The following is an 18,964-nucleotide window of genomic DNA, read 5'->3' as shown; positions in this document are numbered from 1 at the left end:
TGAAATTCTAAGTAAAGTGGGGGGAGAGGGGATTTATTAAATATTGGTACCAGAGTCATGGACCTTGTGTCAACTGATGTGGGAGATGATGTGGAATAACTATTTTAAGTTTTGGAACAAATCCATCAAGTAATTACAGAGATAAAGAGAAAGTGCATCAAAACTTTAACCAAGGTGCGGACCTGGAAGGATGCCGACGCTGGGTCGAGTAGGACAGCTCTCCATACTTTGTATAGTCGAGTTAAAAACTTGTTTTTAGGTTTTTATATTTTTCGCTAGTGGGCTTAAAATATGTGAAAATTTATTTAGGATTGGAAAGCCATTCATTCAATATGCACTTTTTTGAAACCAGAATTGAGTGCTTTACAAACATAGTATAATGTGAAGTGTGTATTTGGACATTTGAATATCAGTCAAAAGTTTCCTCAATTTGTACCAGTCTGGCTGAAGGTGGTCCATAGTTTTAATATTAACAAAACTCTTGAGTGAAAGTCTGAACTGCATTTTATTCACTGAAAATTTAAATAAATATATATGTAATGAATTCATGGAACACTACTGGGTTGTCAACAAATTCATCAATTTATTTTTTTGAATAATTTTGTTCAGTGCTAATATTAGGCGTTTTTTTAATACATACTCAAAATCCTGAACTTTCATCCAAACCAGAACATAAATTTCAATTATAACTGATACCTAAACACATGGCACATCAACTTTCTTTAAATGAAGTTCATTGTAAATTGCTATTACGTAAAAAAAAGTAAAAAGCAAAAAAAAAAAAAAAAATAATGATAATAAAACAAGAGGACCATGATGGTCCTGAATCGCTCACCTCTTCCCACATGACCCAGTTTTGAGTATGACGTCGTTTTTTCTATTATTTGACATAGTGACCTAGTTTTGAACTTGACCTAGGTATTATCAAGATAAAAATTCTGACCAATTTTCATGAAGATCCATTGAAAAATATGGTCTCTAGAGAGGTAACAAGGTTTTTCTATTATTTGACCTATTGACCTAGTTTTCGAAGGTACGTGACCCTGTTTTGAACTTGACCTAGATATCATCAAGGTGTACATTCTCACTAATTTTCATGAAGATCTCATGAAAAATATGGCCTCTAGAGAGGTCACAAGGTTTTTCTATTTTTATACCTACTGGCCTAGTTTTTGACCGCACGTGACCCGGTTTCGAAACTGACCTAGATATCATCAAGGTGAACATTCAGATCAATTTTCATGAAGATCCATTGAAAAATATGGCCTCTAGAGAGGTCGAAAGATTTTAATAATTTTAGGCCTACTGACCTAGTTTTTTACCGCATGTGACCCAGTTTCAAACTTGACCTAGATATCATCAAGATGAACATTCAGACCAACTTTCATACAGATCCCATGAAAAGTATGGCCTCTAGAGAGGTAGCAAGGTTTTTTTTATTATTTGACCTACTGACCTAGTTTTTTAAGGTACATGACCCAGTTCCAATTTTAACTTAACCTAGATATCATCAAGGTGAACATTCTGACCAATTTTCATGAAGATCCATTCACAAGTATGGCCTCTGGAGAAGTCACAAGGTTTTTCTATTTTTAGAACTACTGACCTAGTTTTTGACCGCAGTTGACCCAGTTTCGAACTTGACCTAGATATCATCAAGATGAACATTCAGACCAATTTTCATACAGATCACATGAAAAATATGGCCTTTAGAGAGGTCACAATGTTTTTCTATTATTTGACCTACTGACCTAGTTTTTGAAGGCACGTGACCCACTTTCGAACTTGACCTAGATATCATCAAGATGAATATTCAGACCAACTTTCATACAGATCCCATGAAAAATATGGCCTCTAGAGAGGTCACACGGTTTTTCTATTATTTGACCTACTGACCTAGTTTTTGAAGGCACGTGACCCACTTTCGAACTTGACCTAGATATCATCAAGCTGAACACTCTGACAAATTTTCATGAAGATCTCATGAAATATATGGCCTCTAGAGAGGTCACAAAGTTTTTCTATTTTTAGACCTACTGACCTAGTTTTTGACCGCACGTGACCTAGTTTCGAACTTGACCTAGATATCATCAAGATGAACATTCAGACCAATTTTCATACAGATCCCATGAAAAATATGGCCTCTAGAGAGGTCACAAGGTTTTTCTATTATTTGACCTACTGACCTAGTTTTTGAAGGCACGTGACCCAGTTTCGAACTTGACCTAGATATCATCAAGGTGAACGTTCTGACCAATTTTCATGAAGATCTTGTGAAAATATGGCCTCTAGAGAGGTCACAAGGTTTTTCTATTTTTTAGACCTACTGACCTAGTTTTTGATGGCACGTGACCCAGTTTCGAACTTGACCTAGATATCATCAAGATGAACATTCTGACCAATTTTCATGAAGATCTTGTGAAATATATGGCCTCTAGAGAGGTCACAAGGTTTTTCTATTTTTAGACCTACTGACCTAGTTTTTGATGGCACGTGACCCAGTTTCGAACTTGACCTATATATCATCAAGATAAACATTCTGACCAACTTTCATAAAGATCCCATGAAAAAGGTGACCTCTAGAGTGGTCACAAGCAAAAGTTTACGGACGCACGCACGGACTGACGCACGGACGGACGACGGACACCGCGCGATCACAAAAGCTCACCTTGTCACTTTGTGACAGGTGAGCTAAAAATATATATAGATAGTTAACCTAAGTAAATACCTAGAAACATCAAGATGGATATAGTGTAGCAAAAGTGAGAAAGCCAGTATGACCAGGCATCTGTACTGGCGGTGCTGCAGTCTTAAAGAAAAAACTCTGCTCATCTTTATACCCTATCAAATCAAAATTATGTCTCGTATTATCTATTCTCTCTTTCTTTTGCTTCTTTGTTGTTCCATGTTTAGTATCATTGTCCACTGCTCTCTTTTTCTTTGTTTCTTCAATATCCGCACTCTTAACTTCTGTATCAGCTTCAATATTACTGCCTTTTTCTAGTACCTTATCTTTACTTTCAACACTTTCTGTTTCAGCTGCTGCTTCTACTTCAGTATCATCACCTAATTCAGTTTGAATATTTTCAGTTGGAGGTTCCTTTGGTCCTAGATCTGCTTTGGGCAGATTTATTGTTCTAACATCATGATTTCTGAGCAGACATTCAAATGTTTTCAATTCCACAAAACCATGCTGTGTCAGTGTTTCACATGTCCTCTGTACTTGCTCTATACATGGAGAAAATGAACACAGTCTTCCACCTGAAAACACAATTCAAAACTAGAGCTGCTTTTGAGAAAAGCGCATGTCTCCCACAACTGCCTAATCATCTGAATAGTAAAAAAAAGTACATTACAGGAGTAAGTTTTTGTTCTGAAAAGTACACTTCAGGAGTAGGTTTTGGTTCAGTAATTCAAAGGACCACTTGGTTCAGTAAGTGTTGGTTTAGTGATTCAAAGTGGTTTGGGTGAGTTGTTCGGATCAGTAATTCAAGGGCCATAATTCCGAAGTGCCTGAACCGATTTGGCTAGCTACTGAACTTGGCTGAGGACTTACTGGTAAACACTTTTTATTCAAGTTTGGTGAAGATCGGATGAGAACTGTTCAACTTAAAGTGCGAACAAGATTTGTGACAGATGGATGTACGGACACACAGACAGGAGTAAAAGTGGTGTGGGAGACAAAATAATAAAATCATTTTAATTCATGCAAATACAGTGACAAAATACAGTGGGGACTTGCAATGTAAATTGCTGCGGTCTGCATCAATACCTGCCTAAATTTTAAGTTTCAAGTCAATACCTTCAATAGTTTTTAAGTTATGCTGTGGACATGAAATATGGCAGATTTCACCTTGCTGTGACATTGACCTTTGACCTAACACCCTAGTTCATGCACTCTGCACATTGTCTCATCACCACCTACCTACATCCCAAGTCTGAAGTCAACTAGAGCTATCACTAAAGGTGATGAATGTACCCCCCGCATGCACTGACACAGTACATTGCAATTTGACGCACACAAGATTGCATAATTATGTGGACTGTATATATATAGACTGTATGTAAACAGTATAGTAACAAAAAACAAAGTCCCATAACTATGCAGAATATTTATCTAAAAGAATGTAACATGCACCATGCACAACTAGGGTTGTTACTGATCACTTGTGTGAAGTTTCATTAAATTGTGTGCAAGGGTTTGGTAGATTAGGCACGCACAAGATTGCATATGCAGACTGTATGTACATAGTATGTTAACAAGAAACAAAGTCCCACAACTACTGTTGTAACTGATCACTTGTGTTAAGTTTCATTAAATTATGTCAAGGGGATGAGGAGAGATGGTGCGCACAAGATTGTGTCTATGTTCATAGTATAGTAACAAAAAAAACAAAGTCCCATAACTCTGCAAAATGTTTTTCTGAAAGAACCTAACATGCCCCATGCACAACTACTGTTGTTACTGATCACTTGTGTAAAGTTTCATTAAATTGTGTCAAGGAGATGAGGAGAGATGGTGCGCACAAGATTGTGTCTATGTATATAGTATAGTAACAAAAAAACAAAGTCCCATAACTCTGCAAATTTTTTTTCTAAAAGAACCTAACATGCCCCATGCACAACTACTGTTGGTACTGATCACTTGTGTGAAGTTTCATTAAATTGTGTCAAGGGGATGAGGAGAGATGGTGCGCACAAGATTGTGTCTATGTATATAGTATAGTAACAAAAAAACAAAGTCCCATAACTCTGCAAATTTTTTTTCTAAAAGAACCTAACATGCCCCATGCACAACTACTGTTGGTACTGATCACTTGTGTGAAGTTTCATTAAATTGTGTCAAGGGGATGAGGAGAGATGGTGCGCACAAGATTTTGTCTATGTATATAGTATAGTAACAAAAAAAACAAAGTCCCATAACTCTGCAAATTTTTTTTTTAAAAGAACCTAACATGCCCCATGCACAACTACTGTTGGTACTGATCACTTGTGTGAAGTTTCATTAAATTGTGTCAAGGGGATAAGGAGAGATGGTGCGCACAAGATTGCGTCTACGGACAGACAGACGGACAGACAGACAACCTGAAACCAGTATACCCCCCCTTACAACTTTGTTGTCGGGGGGTACGATAACTTGATTGGTTAATAAGTTATGCTCCAGACACAAAATATGTTTGACCTTTGAGCTCAATTTGTGACCTTGACCTTTTGTCATATGGACCCAGTTCATGTACTCTGCAGAGTGTCTCATCACCACCTACCTACATGCCAAGTTTGAAGTCAATACCTTGCATGGTTATTTAGCTGTGCTCCAGACACAATATACGATGGAAAATTTTGACCTTTGAGCTCAATTTGTGACCTTGATCTTTGGCCTAAAAGGCCCGTTCAAGCGCTCTGTGCATCGTCTTATTGCCATCTACCTATATGCCAAGTTTAATGACAATATCTTTAATCGTTATAAAGCTATGCTCCGGACACTAATTATGACGGATGTACACGCGCCATCAAGTAATATAACAAGAGCTGTCTGATGACAGCGCGCTTGACTATTCGAAGAATTGATTGAAGAATGGGGTCAAAATATTTCCACGGATATTCAGACAAAAGAAATAAATAGATTAGACAAACAATGTTCCTATATTACTTTGATTTCGATAAGTCTTGCACTAAATGGCAAGATATGAGGCAATTTCAAAGTCAAAAAAGGGCCATATTAAATTCGGTCAAAATAGTTATGTACTCTTGCCTACAGATGGAAATCATAATGATAAACAAGTGTTCAAAGTTTAAAAGCCATATATCAAATAGTTTTGACAAAACATGGACTTGTATGAAAACAGAACCAATTTCAAAGTCCAAAAAGGGCCATAATTCAGCCAAAATAGATGACAGAGTTATTTTCTCTTTCCTACAGATAGAGACTATTATACTAAACAAGTGATAAAAGTTTCAAAGCCATATGTCAAACACTTTACAAAAAATATGAACTGGTACGAAAAACTTAACCAAGATTTCTAAGTCAAAAGGGGCCATAATTCAGCCAAAATCCTTGATGGAGTTATGTACTCCTGCCTATAACTGGCCATGGTGATGGTAAACAAGTGTTGAAAGTTTCAAAGCTTTATCTTAAAAGACTTTGTCAAAATATGAACTGGTACGAAAAACTTAACCATGATTTCTTAGTCGAAAGGGGCCATAATTCAGCCAAAATCCCTGATGGAGTTATGTGCTCTTGCCTATAACTGGCCATGATGATGGTAAACAAGTATTGAAAGTTTCAAAGCTTTATCTTAAAAGACTTTGTCAAAATATGAACTGGTACGAAAAACTTAACCATGATTTTTAAGTCAAAAGGGCCATAATTCAGCCAAAATCCTTGATGGAGTTATGTACTCTTGCCTATAACTGGCCATGGTGATGGTAAACAAGTGTTGAAAGTTTCAAAGCTTTATCTTAAAAGACTTTGTCAAAATAAGAACTGGTACGAAAAACTTAACCACGATTTTTAAGTCAAAAGGGGCCATAATTCAGCCAAAATCCTTGATGGAGTTATGTGCTTTTGCCTATAACTGGCCATGATGATGGTAAACAAGTGTTGAAAGTTTCAAAGCTTTATCTCAAAAGACTTTGTCAAAATGTGGACTGGTACGAAAAACTTAACCAAGGTGTGACGCCGACGCCGACGCCGTGGTGAGTAGGATAGCTCTACTTATTCTTCGAATAGTCGAGCTAAAAAGTGGCATAAACTCTTAAAATTTTAACTTTCACAGTTGATTTAAGTATTTTCATTGATGATAAATAAACACACATAACTAGAACACATAACAAGAGGGCCATGATGGCCCAATATCGCTCACCTGTTATCATTGCACTTGAGGACAAGAAGGTCCTCAGAAAAAATATCTAAGTCCAAAGGACAGGAACAACAAAGGGAAGGAATCAAATAAAAAAGAAAAAAAAGAGCTGTCTCCATAGGATGACATATGCCCCCGATGGCACTTTGAATGAGTAGTTATGGCCGATGTTAGAGTTTAGGACCTCTGACCTACGGAGCTGGGTCTTGCGCGCGACACGTCGTCTTACTGTGCCACACATTCCTGCGTAGTTATTTTAAAATCCATGTATGAATGACAAAGATATGGACCGGACACGCCCATCAATGCACTATCATGAAAAATGACCTTTAACGTCTAAGTGTGACCTTGACCTTTGAGCTACGGACCTGGGTCTTGCGCGCGACACGTCGTCTTACTGTGGTACACATTCATGCCAAGTTATTTGAAAATCCATCCATGGTTGACAAAATATGGACCGGACACGCCCATCAATGCACTATCCTTTAATGTCTAAGTGTGACCTTGACCTTTGAGCTACGGACCTGGGTCTTGCGCGCGACACGTCGTCTTACTGTGGTAAACATTCATGCCAAGTTATTTGAAAATCCATCCATCGATGACAAAGATATGGACCGGACAAGCCCATCAATGCACTCTCCTTTAATGTCTAAGTGTGACCTTGACCTTTGAGCTACGGACCTGGGTCTTGCGCGCGACACGTCGTCTTACTGTGGTACACATTCATGCCAAATTATTTGAAAATCCATCCATCGATGACAAAGATATGGACCGGACACGAAAATTGCGGACAGACCGACAGACTGACAGACGGTTCAAAAACTATATGCCTCCCTTCGGGGGCATAAAAATCTTACAAGGTACAGATATGTTAAAATACACCTAAAAATTGGAGGTACCATCCATGTTGTACCACAGAAAACTGGTCTCGTGTTTTCCCTACGGCCAATAATAAAAAAGTTACTAAAATAAGCTATTTATAGTAACGTAAAAGGGAAGTAATTAAAAACAAGAGCTGTCACTAATGGTGACAAATGCCCCCGCAGCACCTTGACCTTTGACCTGGTGACCCCAAAGTCAGTAGGGGTGGTGTACTCAATAAGTACTATCAGCATGTGAAGTTTGAAGGTCCTGGGTGAAGTGGTTTGCATGTAAAGTGCCTTCAAGCAAAAAGTTAACGTTAGCCCCTGTGACCTTGACCTTTGACCTGGTGACCCCAAAGTCAGTAGGAGTGGTGTACTCATAAGTACTATCAGCCTGTGAAGTTTGAAGGTCATGGGTGAAGTGGTTTGCGAGTAAAGTGCCTTCAGGCAAAAAGTTAACGTTGGCCCTTGTGACCTTGACCTTTGACCTGGTAACCCCAAAGTCAGTAGGGGTGGTGTACTCAATAGGTACTATAAGCATGTGAAATTTGATGGTCCTGGGTGCAGTGGTTCGCGAGTAAAGTGCCTTCATGCAAAAAGTTAACATTGGCCCCTGTGACCTTGACCTTTGACCCGGTGACCCCAAAGTCAGTAGGGGTGGTGTACTCAATAAGTACTATCAGCATGTGAAGTTTGAAGGTCCTGGGTGCAGTGGTTCATAAGTAAAAGACCTTCATGCAAAAAGTTAACGTTGGCCCCTGTGACCTTGACCTTTGACCTGGTGACCCCAAAGTCAGTAGGGGTGATATACTCAATAAGTACTGTCAGCATGTGAAGTTTGAAGGTCCTGGGTGCAGTGGTTTGCGAGTAAAGTGCCTTCATGCAAAAAGTTTACGTTGTGACGAACGAACTAACTAACAAACGAACGGGATGGACAGTTGAAAACTAATATGCCTCCCTTCGCCCTTCGGGGGCATAAAAATAAATATTGTAAGTGGACAAAAGAAGGATCTGCCAAATAAATCTGTTGACATAAATGAAATTTCAGATCATTATCTACATAAGTTATGGAGATATAACAATTTAAATTTGAAATAAAGAGAGGTAATTTGACATTAAATCAGTCCATAGTTATCTACCCTGATTGTCTCAGTCCAACTAATAACAATAATGAAATTTCAAATAAGTCCTGTAAGTACTTACTGATATAAATCCATTTGGATTACAATCAGTGGAGGTAATCAGATATAAAATAACTCTGGAACATATGATTGGATCTGATTTGTCATGGAATCCAAGATTTATTGTTGCTGAAGATGTTTTGGAAGTTTGTATCAAATAAAACCATAAATGAAGTCTCTATATGGCTGCAAAAGCCAAAATAGCCAATTTTGGACCTTTAAGGGGCCATAATTCTGGAACCCAAGAAGGAATCTGGCCAGTTGAAGAAAGGAAGCAAGATCTTATGGTGATACAAGTTGTGTGCAAGTTTGGTTAAAATCAAATCATAAATGAAGCTGCCATTGTGCAGACAAGGTCAAAATAGCTAATTTTGGCCCTTTCAGGGGCCATAACTCTGGAACCCATTAAGGGATCTGGCCGGTTCAAGAAAGGAACCGAGATCTTATGGTGACACAAGTTTTGTGCAAGTTTGATTAAATTCAAATTATAAATGAAGCTGCTATTGTGCAGACAAGGTCAAAATAGCTAATTCTGGTCCTTTCAGGGGCCATAACTCTGAAACCCATACAGGAATCTCGCCAGTTCAATAAAGGAATCGAGATCTTACGGTGATACAAGTTGTGTGTAAGTTTGGTTAAAATCAAATCATGAATGAAGCTGCTATTGTGCAGACAAGGTCAAAATAGCTAATTCTGGCCCTTTCAGGGGCCAAAACTCTGGAACCCATAATGGAATCTGGCCACTTCAAGAAAGGAACCAAGATCTGATGGTGATACAAGTTGTGTGCCAGTTTGGTAAAATTCAAATCATAAATAAAGCTGCTATTGTGCAGACAAGGTCAAAATAGCTAATTTTGGCCCTTTCAGGGGCCATAACTCTGGAACCCATAATGGGATCTGGCCAGTTCAAGAAAGGAACCGTGATCTTATGGTGATACAAGTTGTGAGCAAGTTTGGTTAAAATAAAATCATAAATGAAACCACTATCATGCAGACAAGAAATTGTTGACGGACGGACGGACTGACGACGGACGAAGGGTGATCACAAAAGCTCACCTTGTCACTATGTGACAGGTGAGCTAAAAAGAAGTTGATAGATATGAAAGGTCAAACTTCTTAAATTCTTCCCACCATCTTGTAATGAATGAACATATTATATAAATTTAAAAACATTTGTGCCGCACCATGAGAAAACCAACCTTGTGTGTTTGCGACTGGCATGGATCCAGACCAGCCTGCACATCCTGGCCAGGATCCATGCTGTTCACTTTCAAAGCCTATTGCAATTAGAGAAACTGTTAGCGAACAGCATGGATCCTGACCAGACTGTGCAGATGTGCAGGCTGGTCTGGATCCATGCTGGTCGCAGCGCACTATGTAGGTTTTCTCATGGCACGGCTCATTAGTTAAAACTGATAATTAGTTTGCTTCTGTACTTGCTGACTATATTAAATATAGCTTTCAAGCCATGTAAGGCTCAAATTGTATCACTTTACAAACAGGATTTTGCAATTCTATTTAAGCCTTGCAACTAGTTATATTTTCAGATTTTTAACATCATTGGTTGTTTGACTTTGAAAAATAAGACAATGTGTTTATTGTCTAATATACAGAAGATGAAGACAATAGCTGCTTGTGAAATAATCCTAACCTTCCAGTTTTAGGGATTGTTTGGCACTTTTGATGGCTTCCCATGGTTTTGGTAGATCTAAAAATACAGCATCAGCTACATGGTCCAACTGGAATCCGTCCTGGCAAACATCTCTATGTGTCACAGTCACATTGTCAGATATACCTGTAAATAAAACACATTGTATCAGATATACCTGTAAATACAACACATTGTATTAGATTAATAATATCTGTCATGTGTTTACGAATCAGATAGAAATATCCGTCCCAAGGGCATCTGCGCACTGGGCGGTAAAGAGGCTTGCCGAATTACCGCCCATGCGCAGGTGGCCGAGGGACGGATATTTCTATCCGATTCGTAAACACGACTGATATTTTTTCTTGCATATCGTATACATGCTAGCATTTCATTTTGGCAGCTTATTTTTCTTGCATACCGTATTTTACAACTAATAGGTTGAAATATTTACGTAACACTCTTTCTTATAGTAGAGAATGAACACAAAGCGCGGGAAATTAACGTCCGTAAGCAGAAGTGACGTCATGATGTTTTGCGTTACGCACAATAACAAAGTTCCACTTTAGTTTTATCGTTTGTAGCGTAACCTTATGTTCTTACGGTAAACTAACGTATTTTGAATCGAGAAATATACTATAAGGAACGGAGAAACTATCACGGTACCTGCTTTTTTCGTATTTTACGTAAACAATATATTATCAGTGCATGAACCACTAGTTGACATTAACAGCACGAGAGCCATCTGGCATGGGGGGTGCCAGATGGGTTTTGCCGGCACGGGTAAAATCACCAGAAACGCCAGTCCGATGTGCAAGAAATACCTGTAAATACAATACCATCATACCTGTAAATACAACACATTGTATTAGATATATCTGTAATACAATACCATCATACCTGTAAATACATCACATTGTATTAGATATACCTGTAAATACAATACCATCATACTTGTAAATACAACACATTGTATTAGATATACCTGTAAATACAATACCATCATACCTGTAAATACAACACATTGTATTACATATACCTGTAAATACAATACCATCATACATATCTGTAAATACAACACATTGTATTAGATATATCTGTAAATACAATACAATATCATCATACCTGTAAATACAACACATTGTTTTAGATATACCTGTAAATACAATACATTACCTTCATACCTGTAAATACAACACATTGTCAGATATACCTGTATAAACTATCAATTGTTCCATATACTTGTAAATACCATAAGTTGCAATTGTCAGATTTACTTGCATTATGTAGGTGTTAGTATGTATGCGTTTTCTAAGTCAAAAGAGGGCCATGATTCAAGAGTTATCTAACTTAGTTATTTCTGACTTAATTTCTGAGAAGTGTGAAATTTCAATCCAATGCATATAGCTGCTACTGCAATACAGCTTGATAGTTAGTTGCATAAAAAACCGAATTTTCTAAGTAAAAAAGAGCAATAATTCATTTTAATTCAACCAAGAGTTCATTTAGAACTTTATTATTTCAGTAGAATTGTAATTAGGCAGCTTTATGTATTGTTTCAATCCACTGCTTGCAACGGCTACAGTAACTACAGAATGAGCTTGCATGCAAAACCTTAACCAAGCTCTGGCAAGTAAACAGCTAGAACCACTCTTCAAAAAGTCACGCTAAAAACATACCTTAAGAATGGAAACAAGTTTCAACTATTAAGTCATTTTAAGCATCACAACTGCTACATTTTAAAGTGCTGCCTTTAATATGATATACATGTTTAATAATTATTACCATGTTGTTTAAATTCTTCTTCAGCAACTTTTGCCCTTTGGTCATGGAACTCGAATGTGTGAAGATGTCCAGTAGGAGCTATAGTTCTGATGATTGCGTGGGACAGTGACCCACTGCCAGTACCTGTAACAGAATAGTCAAGTTGAACACACTTGTACAGTTTATTTCTGAAAATTTAGCTCTTGAACAAACTGCAACAAAGTTATCACAAAGTGTTTTACACAAATTATAACAACACAGTAATTCATATTTAAAACAGCCTCAAATGAAAATGTTACAAACCACTGTCAAATGATTCAATAAATCACCTGTGTAAAGGAAAAAGTCTCAGGTTGAAACTGCTGTGGTCACGCTGTCAGTTGCCAATGGATTTACAAAATCTGGTGCTATTTTGATCAATTGGCTAAAGTTTCTGGCAACAACAAACAAAGATCGTGCCGAGATTTTTTTTCAGTGACACAAAGGATTATCCTACACCTCGCCTAATTATTGCCTCCAGGTGAAATCCGGGTGCCGAGTTTTTCAGACTGTTGTAATCTGTTTACTTAGTGTTGTCAAATTTTATGCACATACAGCGTAATATAGTAGATATAATTATCAATAAATCCATGGTTAACTCCATCTGCTTGCCTGTCAAACTTCAACCAATCGTAGCGTTTACGGTTAATATCCCACTGTAGTTCATCAATATTGTAATTTTAACTGCAAACTTGCATTAGACTTAACATTGACTTCCAAATTAAATAGTGTGTGTGTGTGTTCAGATTAACTTAAGGTTAGAGACCACCAATTGTTTTCCCATAGACTTACATTGTAACATTATGGCGTGTACGGCCTATGTACATGTATATCTAATTACAAGTTTTTCAAGAACTATCTTAGTTCTACCAAAATATCGGACCAAAAACATATGAATAGTGATACTTTATTTAAGTAATTTTCGTGTGAATGAGATGACCCCCTGTTTACATCATTGACATGGCAGGAGAAATTCGTTTGATAAAACTTTTTTTCAATACACATAAAATGTAGCAAATTTTGTCAAAATGTATAATAAAATACTGTAAATGCAGTGAAAAAGTATCAATTTTGAAAAAATTATCACTTCCTGGGTTTGTTTACATGACTGACCAATCAGAACGCACAGACGTTACCTTATTCCCAGGTATAAACACCTCATTCCCAGTAAGTTCCCTGTACTTTTTTGAATTGGTGGTCTCTGACCTTAAGCATCTTTTTTGATAATTGTTTTAGTCACATATGATTTTTAGCTGTAGCAGTGAGCATAATCTCACTTTGTAGTGCTACCTCACTGGAATAATGTAGACCTTGACATGATATCCACCCAGTCACATTATACTGACACCAGACTGACCAGTCCTAGTACTATCCTAAAATGGGAGATGATTTCAAAAAATTGTTTTCATATTTTTTCGTTGTTTTTCCAGTTCGATGCATATTAAATATGAAATTTTAACAGCAATTTCCTGTAGTTACCGTTATTTATTACTCAAGCAGTAAAATGAATTCAACAATCCATGAGCAAAATCCATGTCTTAAATACTAAAGCAAAAAATAAGTTCATTATTTCAACTCATTAGTCCCGGGAAAAACAAGAAAAACGATAAAAGCTTCCGATTATGGCGTACAAATTACCATTATTCATTTGTCAAATTTGCGATCATATTATCCTGGGATTAAAGAATTAAAAATACTTCTATTCCCTGATATCCTGTGACTTACCATTTTTAAAACAACTAGAAAAATACGAGAACAAACTTTTGAAATCATCTCCCGTTTTTTAAGATAAAATAAAGTCTGCTCTTTGTGATACAATTCTTAATATTCATATTGATTACCGTACCTCTAGCCTGCCCTGTACGGCAGTGTTCCCACTGGCATTTAAAATTTGGAGTGAAAACTTAGTTTTTATTGCACTTTTGCACCCCCTCACTAAGAGATATATAACAACTGTCTCCAAGACCGGGAGTGCGAAGTACCATTCTGGGGGTGAAAAACCCCCATTTGGGGGTTTCTGGGAACACTGTACGGGTTGTCTAGAGGTCCGGACCCCGGCCACTGCCTACAATATAACCAGCAAAATTATGCTCCAGGTTCTAACTGCAAGGGCATTCTCGATATCGACATTATGGATAAAATCCCGTTTTCCGGTATTAACCACTAATAAACGCCCGTTCCCGGTTTTACGGTGAGGGTGGTATCGGCCATTACGCTACATGGCGGTAGTGTTTAGATTATCCATTTTCAAGTTTTAAACAAAGAAAATGAATAAAAAAGTATTGCAGATTATCATTAAACATTGTTGTAATTAAGATGTAGCACAGGAGCCTGAAATTCTGTCCAAAAGCAACGAAAAGTCTGTATATGAAAAAAGACCCCCCTTCTATATAATAACAAGAGCACCGCCTTGCGGGTGCTGACGCTCATCTGATTTTTTTTGTGTAATAGAAATATTGTCCTACCCATGATTTTCTAAGTCTAAAAAGGGCCATCATTCTTGCAAAAAGCAGGATAGAGTTATGTTTCTTGATGTACAGTGTCCACTTATGATGGTGAAAAACTGTTGCAAGTTTTAAAGCAATAGCTTTGATAGTTTATGAGAAAAGTTGACTTAAACATAATACTCAACCAAGAAAATGATTTTCTAAGTCCAAAAGGGGCAATAAGTATTGCAAAAAGCAGGATGGAGTTATGTTGCTTGCTGTACAGGTCAGCTTATGATGGTGAACAAGTGTTGCAAGTTTCAAAGCAATAGCTTTGATAGTTTAAGAGAAAAAGTTGACCTAAACATAAAACTTAACCAAGAAATCTGATATTTTCTAAGTCCAAAAGGGGCCATAAATCTTGCAAAAAGCAGGACGGAGTTATGTTTCTTGCTATACAGGGTCAAATTATGATGGTGAACAAGTGTTGCAAGTTTTAAAGCAACTAGCTTTTGATAGTTTAGGATAAAAGCTGACCTATACAACTAAAACTTACCAAGATAACGATTTCTAAGTCCAAAAGGGGCAATAAATCTTGCAAAAAGCAAGATGGAGTTATGTTTCTTGATGTAACAGGGTCTGCTTATGAGGTGACAAGTATTCCAAGTTTTCAAAGCAATTAGCTTTGATTAGTAGGAAAACAAGTTGACCTAAACAATAAAACTTAACCAAAAATCTGATATTTCTAAGTACAAAGGGCCATAATCTTGCAAAAAGTCAAGTATGGAGTTAATGTTTCTTGCTATACAAGGTCAGGGTTATGATGGTGCAAGTATCTCCAAGTTTCAAGCATAGCTTTGATATGTTTTAGGAAAAAAGCTGACCTAAAATAAAACTTAACAGCAACGCCGACGCAGACGCCGACGCCGACGCCGACGCCGACAACCGCTCAAGTGATGACAATAACTCATCATTTTTTTTCAAAAAATCAGATGAGCTAAAAAACTACAGGAATGAAACGCATTCACACCCCACCCACCACGAGAAAACAAGAAAATTTCAAAGTAAGCAGTGCGAGTGTTCTCGGATGGCGTAATTATCTAAAGGCAACTAAAATATATGCGGGACTGTGCTTACTGGTTGCTTCACCATATCAACTAACACGAAATCAACGATTTCAACAACATTTCGTTCATCGTCCAAACCATTGCGTGACGTCACATCTTCATGTATATTTCTGCGCCGGAGAGAATACAAAATAATTTCAAGAACCAGGTAAAAAATATCTGTATATGTTATGTTCTATTATTAATATTTCTTTCAATAAATATTATATCTTTGAATTTCTTTAACCATTAAATAATAAAAGAATTAGGCATATCATGTTGGAAAAAACCCATTATGGGAACTAACTCTAGCATTGACAAAAAAGGGGAAGTAACTCAACCATTGACGGAAGCAGCACATAACAGAAAAAAGAATATCATGGCTGCTCAGCTATGCTTAGTGATACGGAATGAGTTTTTCTGATATCAAATATTAATTGTGTTGTAAATGACAAATGACATTGTATACACGATGCTGTACTGTTCAGTTCTAAATTGTGTACGGATCGGACCGGATCAGGGCTTAAGCTAGGCTAAGATTTTAGGGAGAAGTCACTTCTCCCTCAGCTAAGATTAGGGAGAAGTGGAGAGATTTTAGGGAGAAGTGGCGAGATTTTAGGGAAAATGGGAAAGATTTTAGCACCATGACATGCAAGTTGAAAAAGGAACTAATTATGCTTTATATAAGTTACTATTTTTATTATTTCCTGTCTTTGTTTATTAATTTAAAGTAAATAACAAATTCACTGAAAATGTCAGTGATTTTGTTTTCTTATCATTTTAAACCTTCTGAATCTAATGTGCTTTGCAAATTCAAGTTTTTTTTCACTCTTGCAATGATTGCCCAAACCAAGAAAACCCTTTAAATATGAAAACAATTTTTAAAAAAGTTAATTCCATATCAGCAAAAAATAAATCAAGCTCCCAGTGCTGCACTTTAAATAACAAGTGTACAGTATGAATTAAATACGTCAGTAGCAGTGACATCACTATGACATCACACAGAATACATGTCTTCTTTGATATGCTGGTGTCGGCACACATTAAAAGAAACAGTTGTCAAACAGGTTTAAACCAGTTTCTGATGGCAGGAGTCAAAAATTTGCATAAATTTCAGTTACGTTATTTTATTCACAGAAAGTGTCAGTGATAATATTATATGTTTCTAAAGTTTGGGATTTGAAAAATAGGAGTAAAATTAAGTGGATTTGAGGAAATTTCTCGAGCTGGTCGCGGTAAGATACTTTCTAAGGTCAAAAAAGAATGTGTAAGCTTATGTAACATAAATCCCTACTGCTTTGTTTATCAACAGTCAGTTTACAAAACAAGTGTCACCTTTGCACTTCTCCGTAATCTGAAGTAGGCGGAGCTTAAATTAAGCTTTCGTGTATTCCAGTCAAGTGTCAACAGGCGGATAGCGGATAACTGGAGGTGTGTGGATAAAAAAATCGGGCGACTTGAATTTCGCTTTGATGTTAGATTAGAGCGAAGTGGGGAGCTACAAAGCGACTATTTCGCTCAAGTCGCTCCTTAGCTCAAGCCCTGCGGATACTGGCATTTACACAAAAACATTATTAACTCCGGCGCAGAAATACACATGAAGGTGTGACGTCACGCAATGGTTTGGACGATGAACGAAATGTTGTTGAAATCGTTGATTTCATGTTAGTTGATACGGTGAAGCAACCAGTAAGCACAGTCCCGCATATATTTTAGTTGCCTTTAGATAATTACGCCATCCGAGAACACTCGCACTGCTTACTTTGAAATTTTCTTGTTTTCTCGTGGTGGGTGGGGTGTGAATGCGTTTCATTCCTGTAGTTTTTTATTATATAGAAGGGGGGTCTTTTTTCATATACAGACTTTTCGTTGCTTTTGGACAGAATTTCAGGCTCCTGTGGATGTAGCAAAAATATCCTCAAAGTTTACTTTATTTTTGAAATTTTATCGTTTATTCTACATTGCCGCTTCTGTGGCTCGATACCGAAGGTGTGAAATTATTCGCATTTTTCAAGGTTAACAGATTATTTTTGATAACAAAATGTTGCCGAGGTCGTAGAATATTATTTCCATTGTGGGAAAGTAAGAACTTTCCTAAATCCTTATCTTCTGGCAAAAATAATCGCTAATATTGTACACGGTCTTTATATCGGTTAATCTCGCCAGCCCCCCTGACCCTATTTACCGGAAAACGGGATTTATCAATAATGACATATGGTCAATACCTGATTCTACCACAACTGAGCCAGGCTTAAGGTCAAGCTGCAGTGTTATTAAACTGATGTCTGTTGAATACAATATCTGTGTCCTGTGTGGTAAATTAGTGGTCCAGAACTCTGCTGTGGGGTAAAGAACATATACGTAGCCTTTCTTACATTGGACCTTACTACCGTATCGCACCCCTATCAAATCAGCGTGTCTAAGAGCACCATATCGAGTTTGAAAAGTGTCATTTTTCTTCACAACAATTGTATGCATATTATCGAACCCAAGATACAACATGACAGTGTCTCCATTTTCTATTTTATCTTTGTATTTTGCAAAACTCATTTCGCACGTTGTTATTGCACCGGAAGTTGACAAAATTGAGGAATGTATAAAATCCGTTCTGAGTCCCACGGAAATTGGTCTGGCACTGCTATATTGATATTTCCATAGCCATTTATCATAAGAAATGACAAGTCTAATGATAAAGCTTATATAATTGTGTTTATATGTTTAATTCTTAAACTTAAATACTTTTTTACCATAATATGTAAATCTGTAACTTTTATTTGCCCTTCGATTAATGATTATTGAATTACTCTATGAAAAAGATGCTAATCAGGTCATTTCAAATCTGATTTGAGTGATAGGAGAGATCGTGTTTGTATACAAATCCGAAATATTTTCCATTTTTAGAACTGATAAGACATTGATCGGGTCAGCAGTCGCAGAACGTCCATGTTTTTTATTTGTAAAAAGTGATGTTTTTTTCTAACGGCCTAAACTTTCTTAAAACACAAACTATGTTAGAGCATCAGAGCTTATGTAACTTGTAATTCTCTTGCCGACTCAAAATAAATCTTATCTAATCT

At 37.0% G+C, this 18,964-nt stretch overlaps 1 protein-coding gene across 1 annotated transcript; it reads right to left on the bottom strand.

Annotated features, from left to right (window-relative positions):
* Positions 1-486: 486 nt before the first annotated feature.
* Positions 487-18,484, bottom strand: LOC123533312 (tRNA (adenine(58)-N(1))-methyltransferase catalytic subunit TRMT61A-like). The gene is made up of 4 exons (XM_045314959.2): positions 18,113-18,484; positions 12,338-12,460; positions 10,556-10,699; positions 487-3,261 (listed from the first exon to the last, which is right to left on the bottom strand). The coding sequence occupies exons 1-4, from the start codon at positions 18,435-18,437 to the stop codon at positions 2,738-2,740; spliced, it is 1,116 nt and encodes a 371-aa protein (XP_045170894.2). The 5' UTR covers positions 18,438-18,484; the 3' UTR covers positions 487-2,737.
* Between the last annotated feature and the right edge of the window lie 480 nt (positions 18,485-18,964).

Source organism: Mercenaria mercenaria, chromosome 1 (assembly GCF_021730395.1).
Source record: "Mercenaria mercenaria strain notata chromosome 1, MADL_Memer_1, whole genome shotgun sequence".
Taxonomy (NCBI): Eukaryota; Metazoa; Mollusca; class Bivalvia; order Venerida; family Veneridae; genus Mercenaria; species Mercenaria mercenaria.
This window is presented reverse-complemented; position numbering and strand designations above follow the sequence as displayed.

Excerpts from the sequence above, each read along its gene's own strand:
- LOC123533312 (XM_045314959.2), bottom strand. The coding sequence starts at position 18,437 with ATGAGTTTTGCAAAATACAAAGATAAAATAGAAAATGGAGACACTGTC. Across the intron at positions 12,461-18,112 it reads CTCAGTTGTGGTAGAATCAG|GTACTGGCAGTGGGTCACTG; the intron begins GTATTGACCATA and ends ATTCTGTTACAG. Across the intron at positions 3,262-10,555 it reads ACAATCCCTAAAACTGGAAG|GTGGAAGACTGTGTTCATTT; the intron begins GTTAGGATTATT and ends TTGTGTTTTCAG.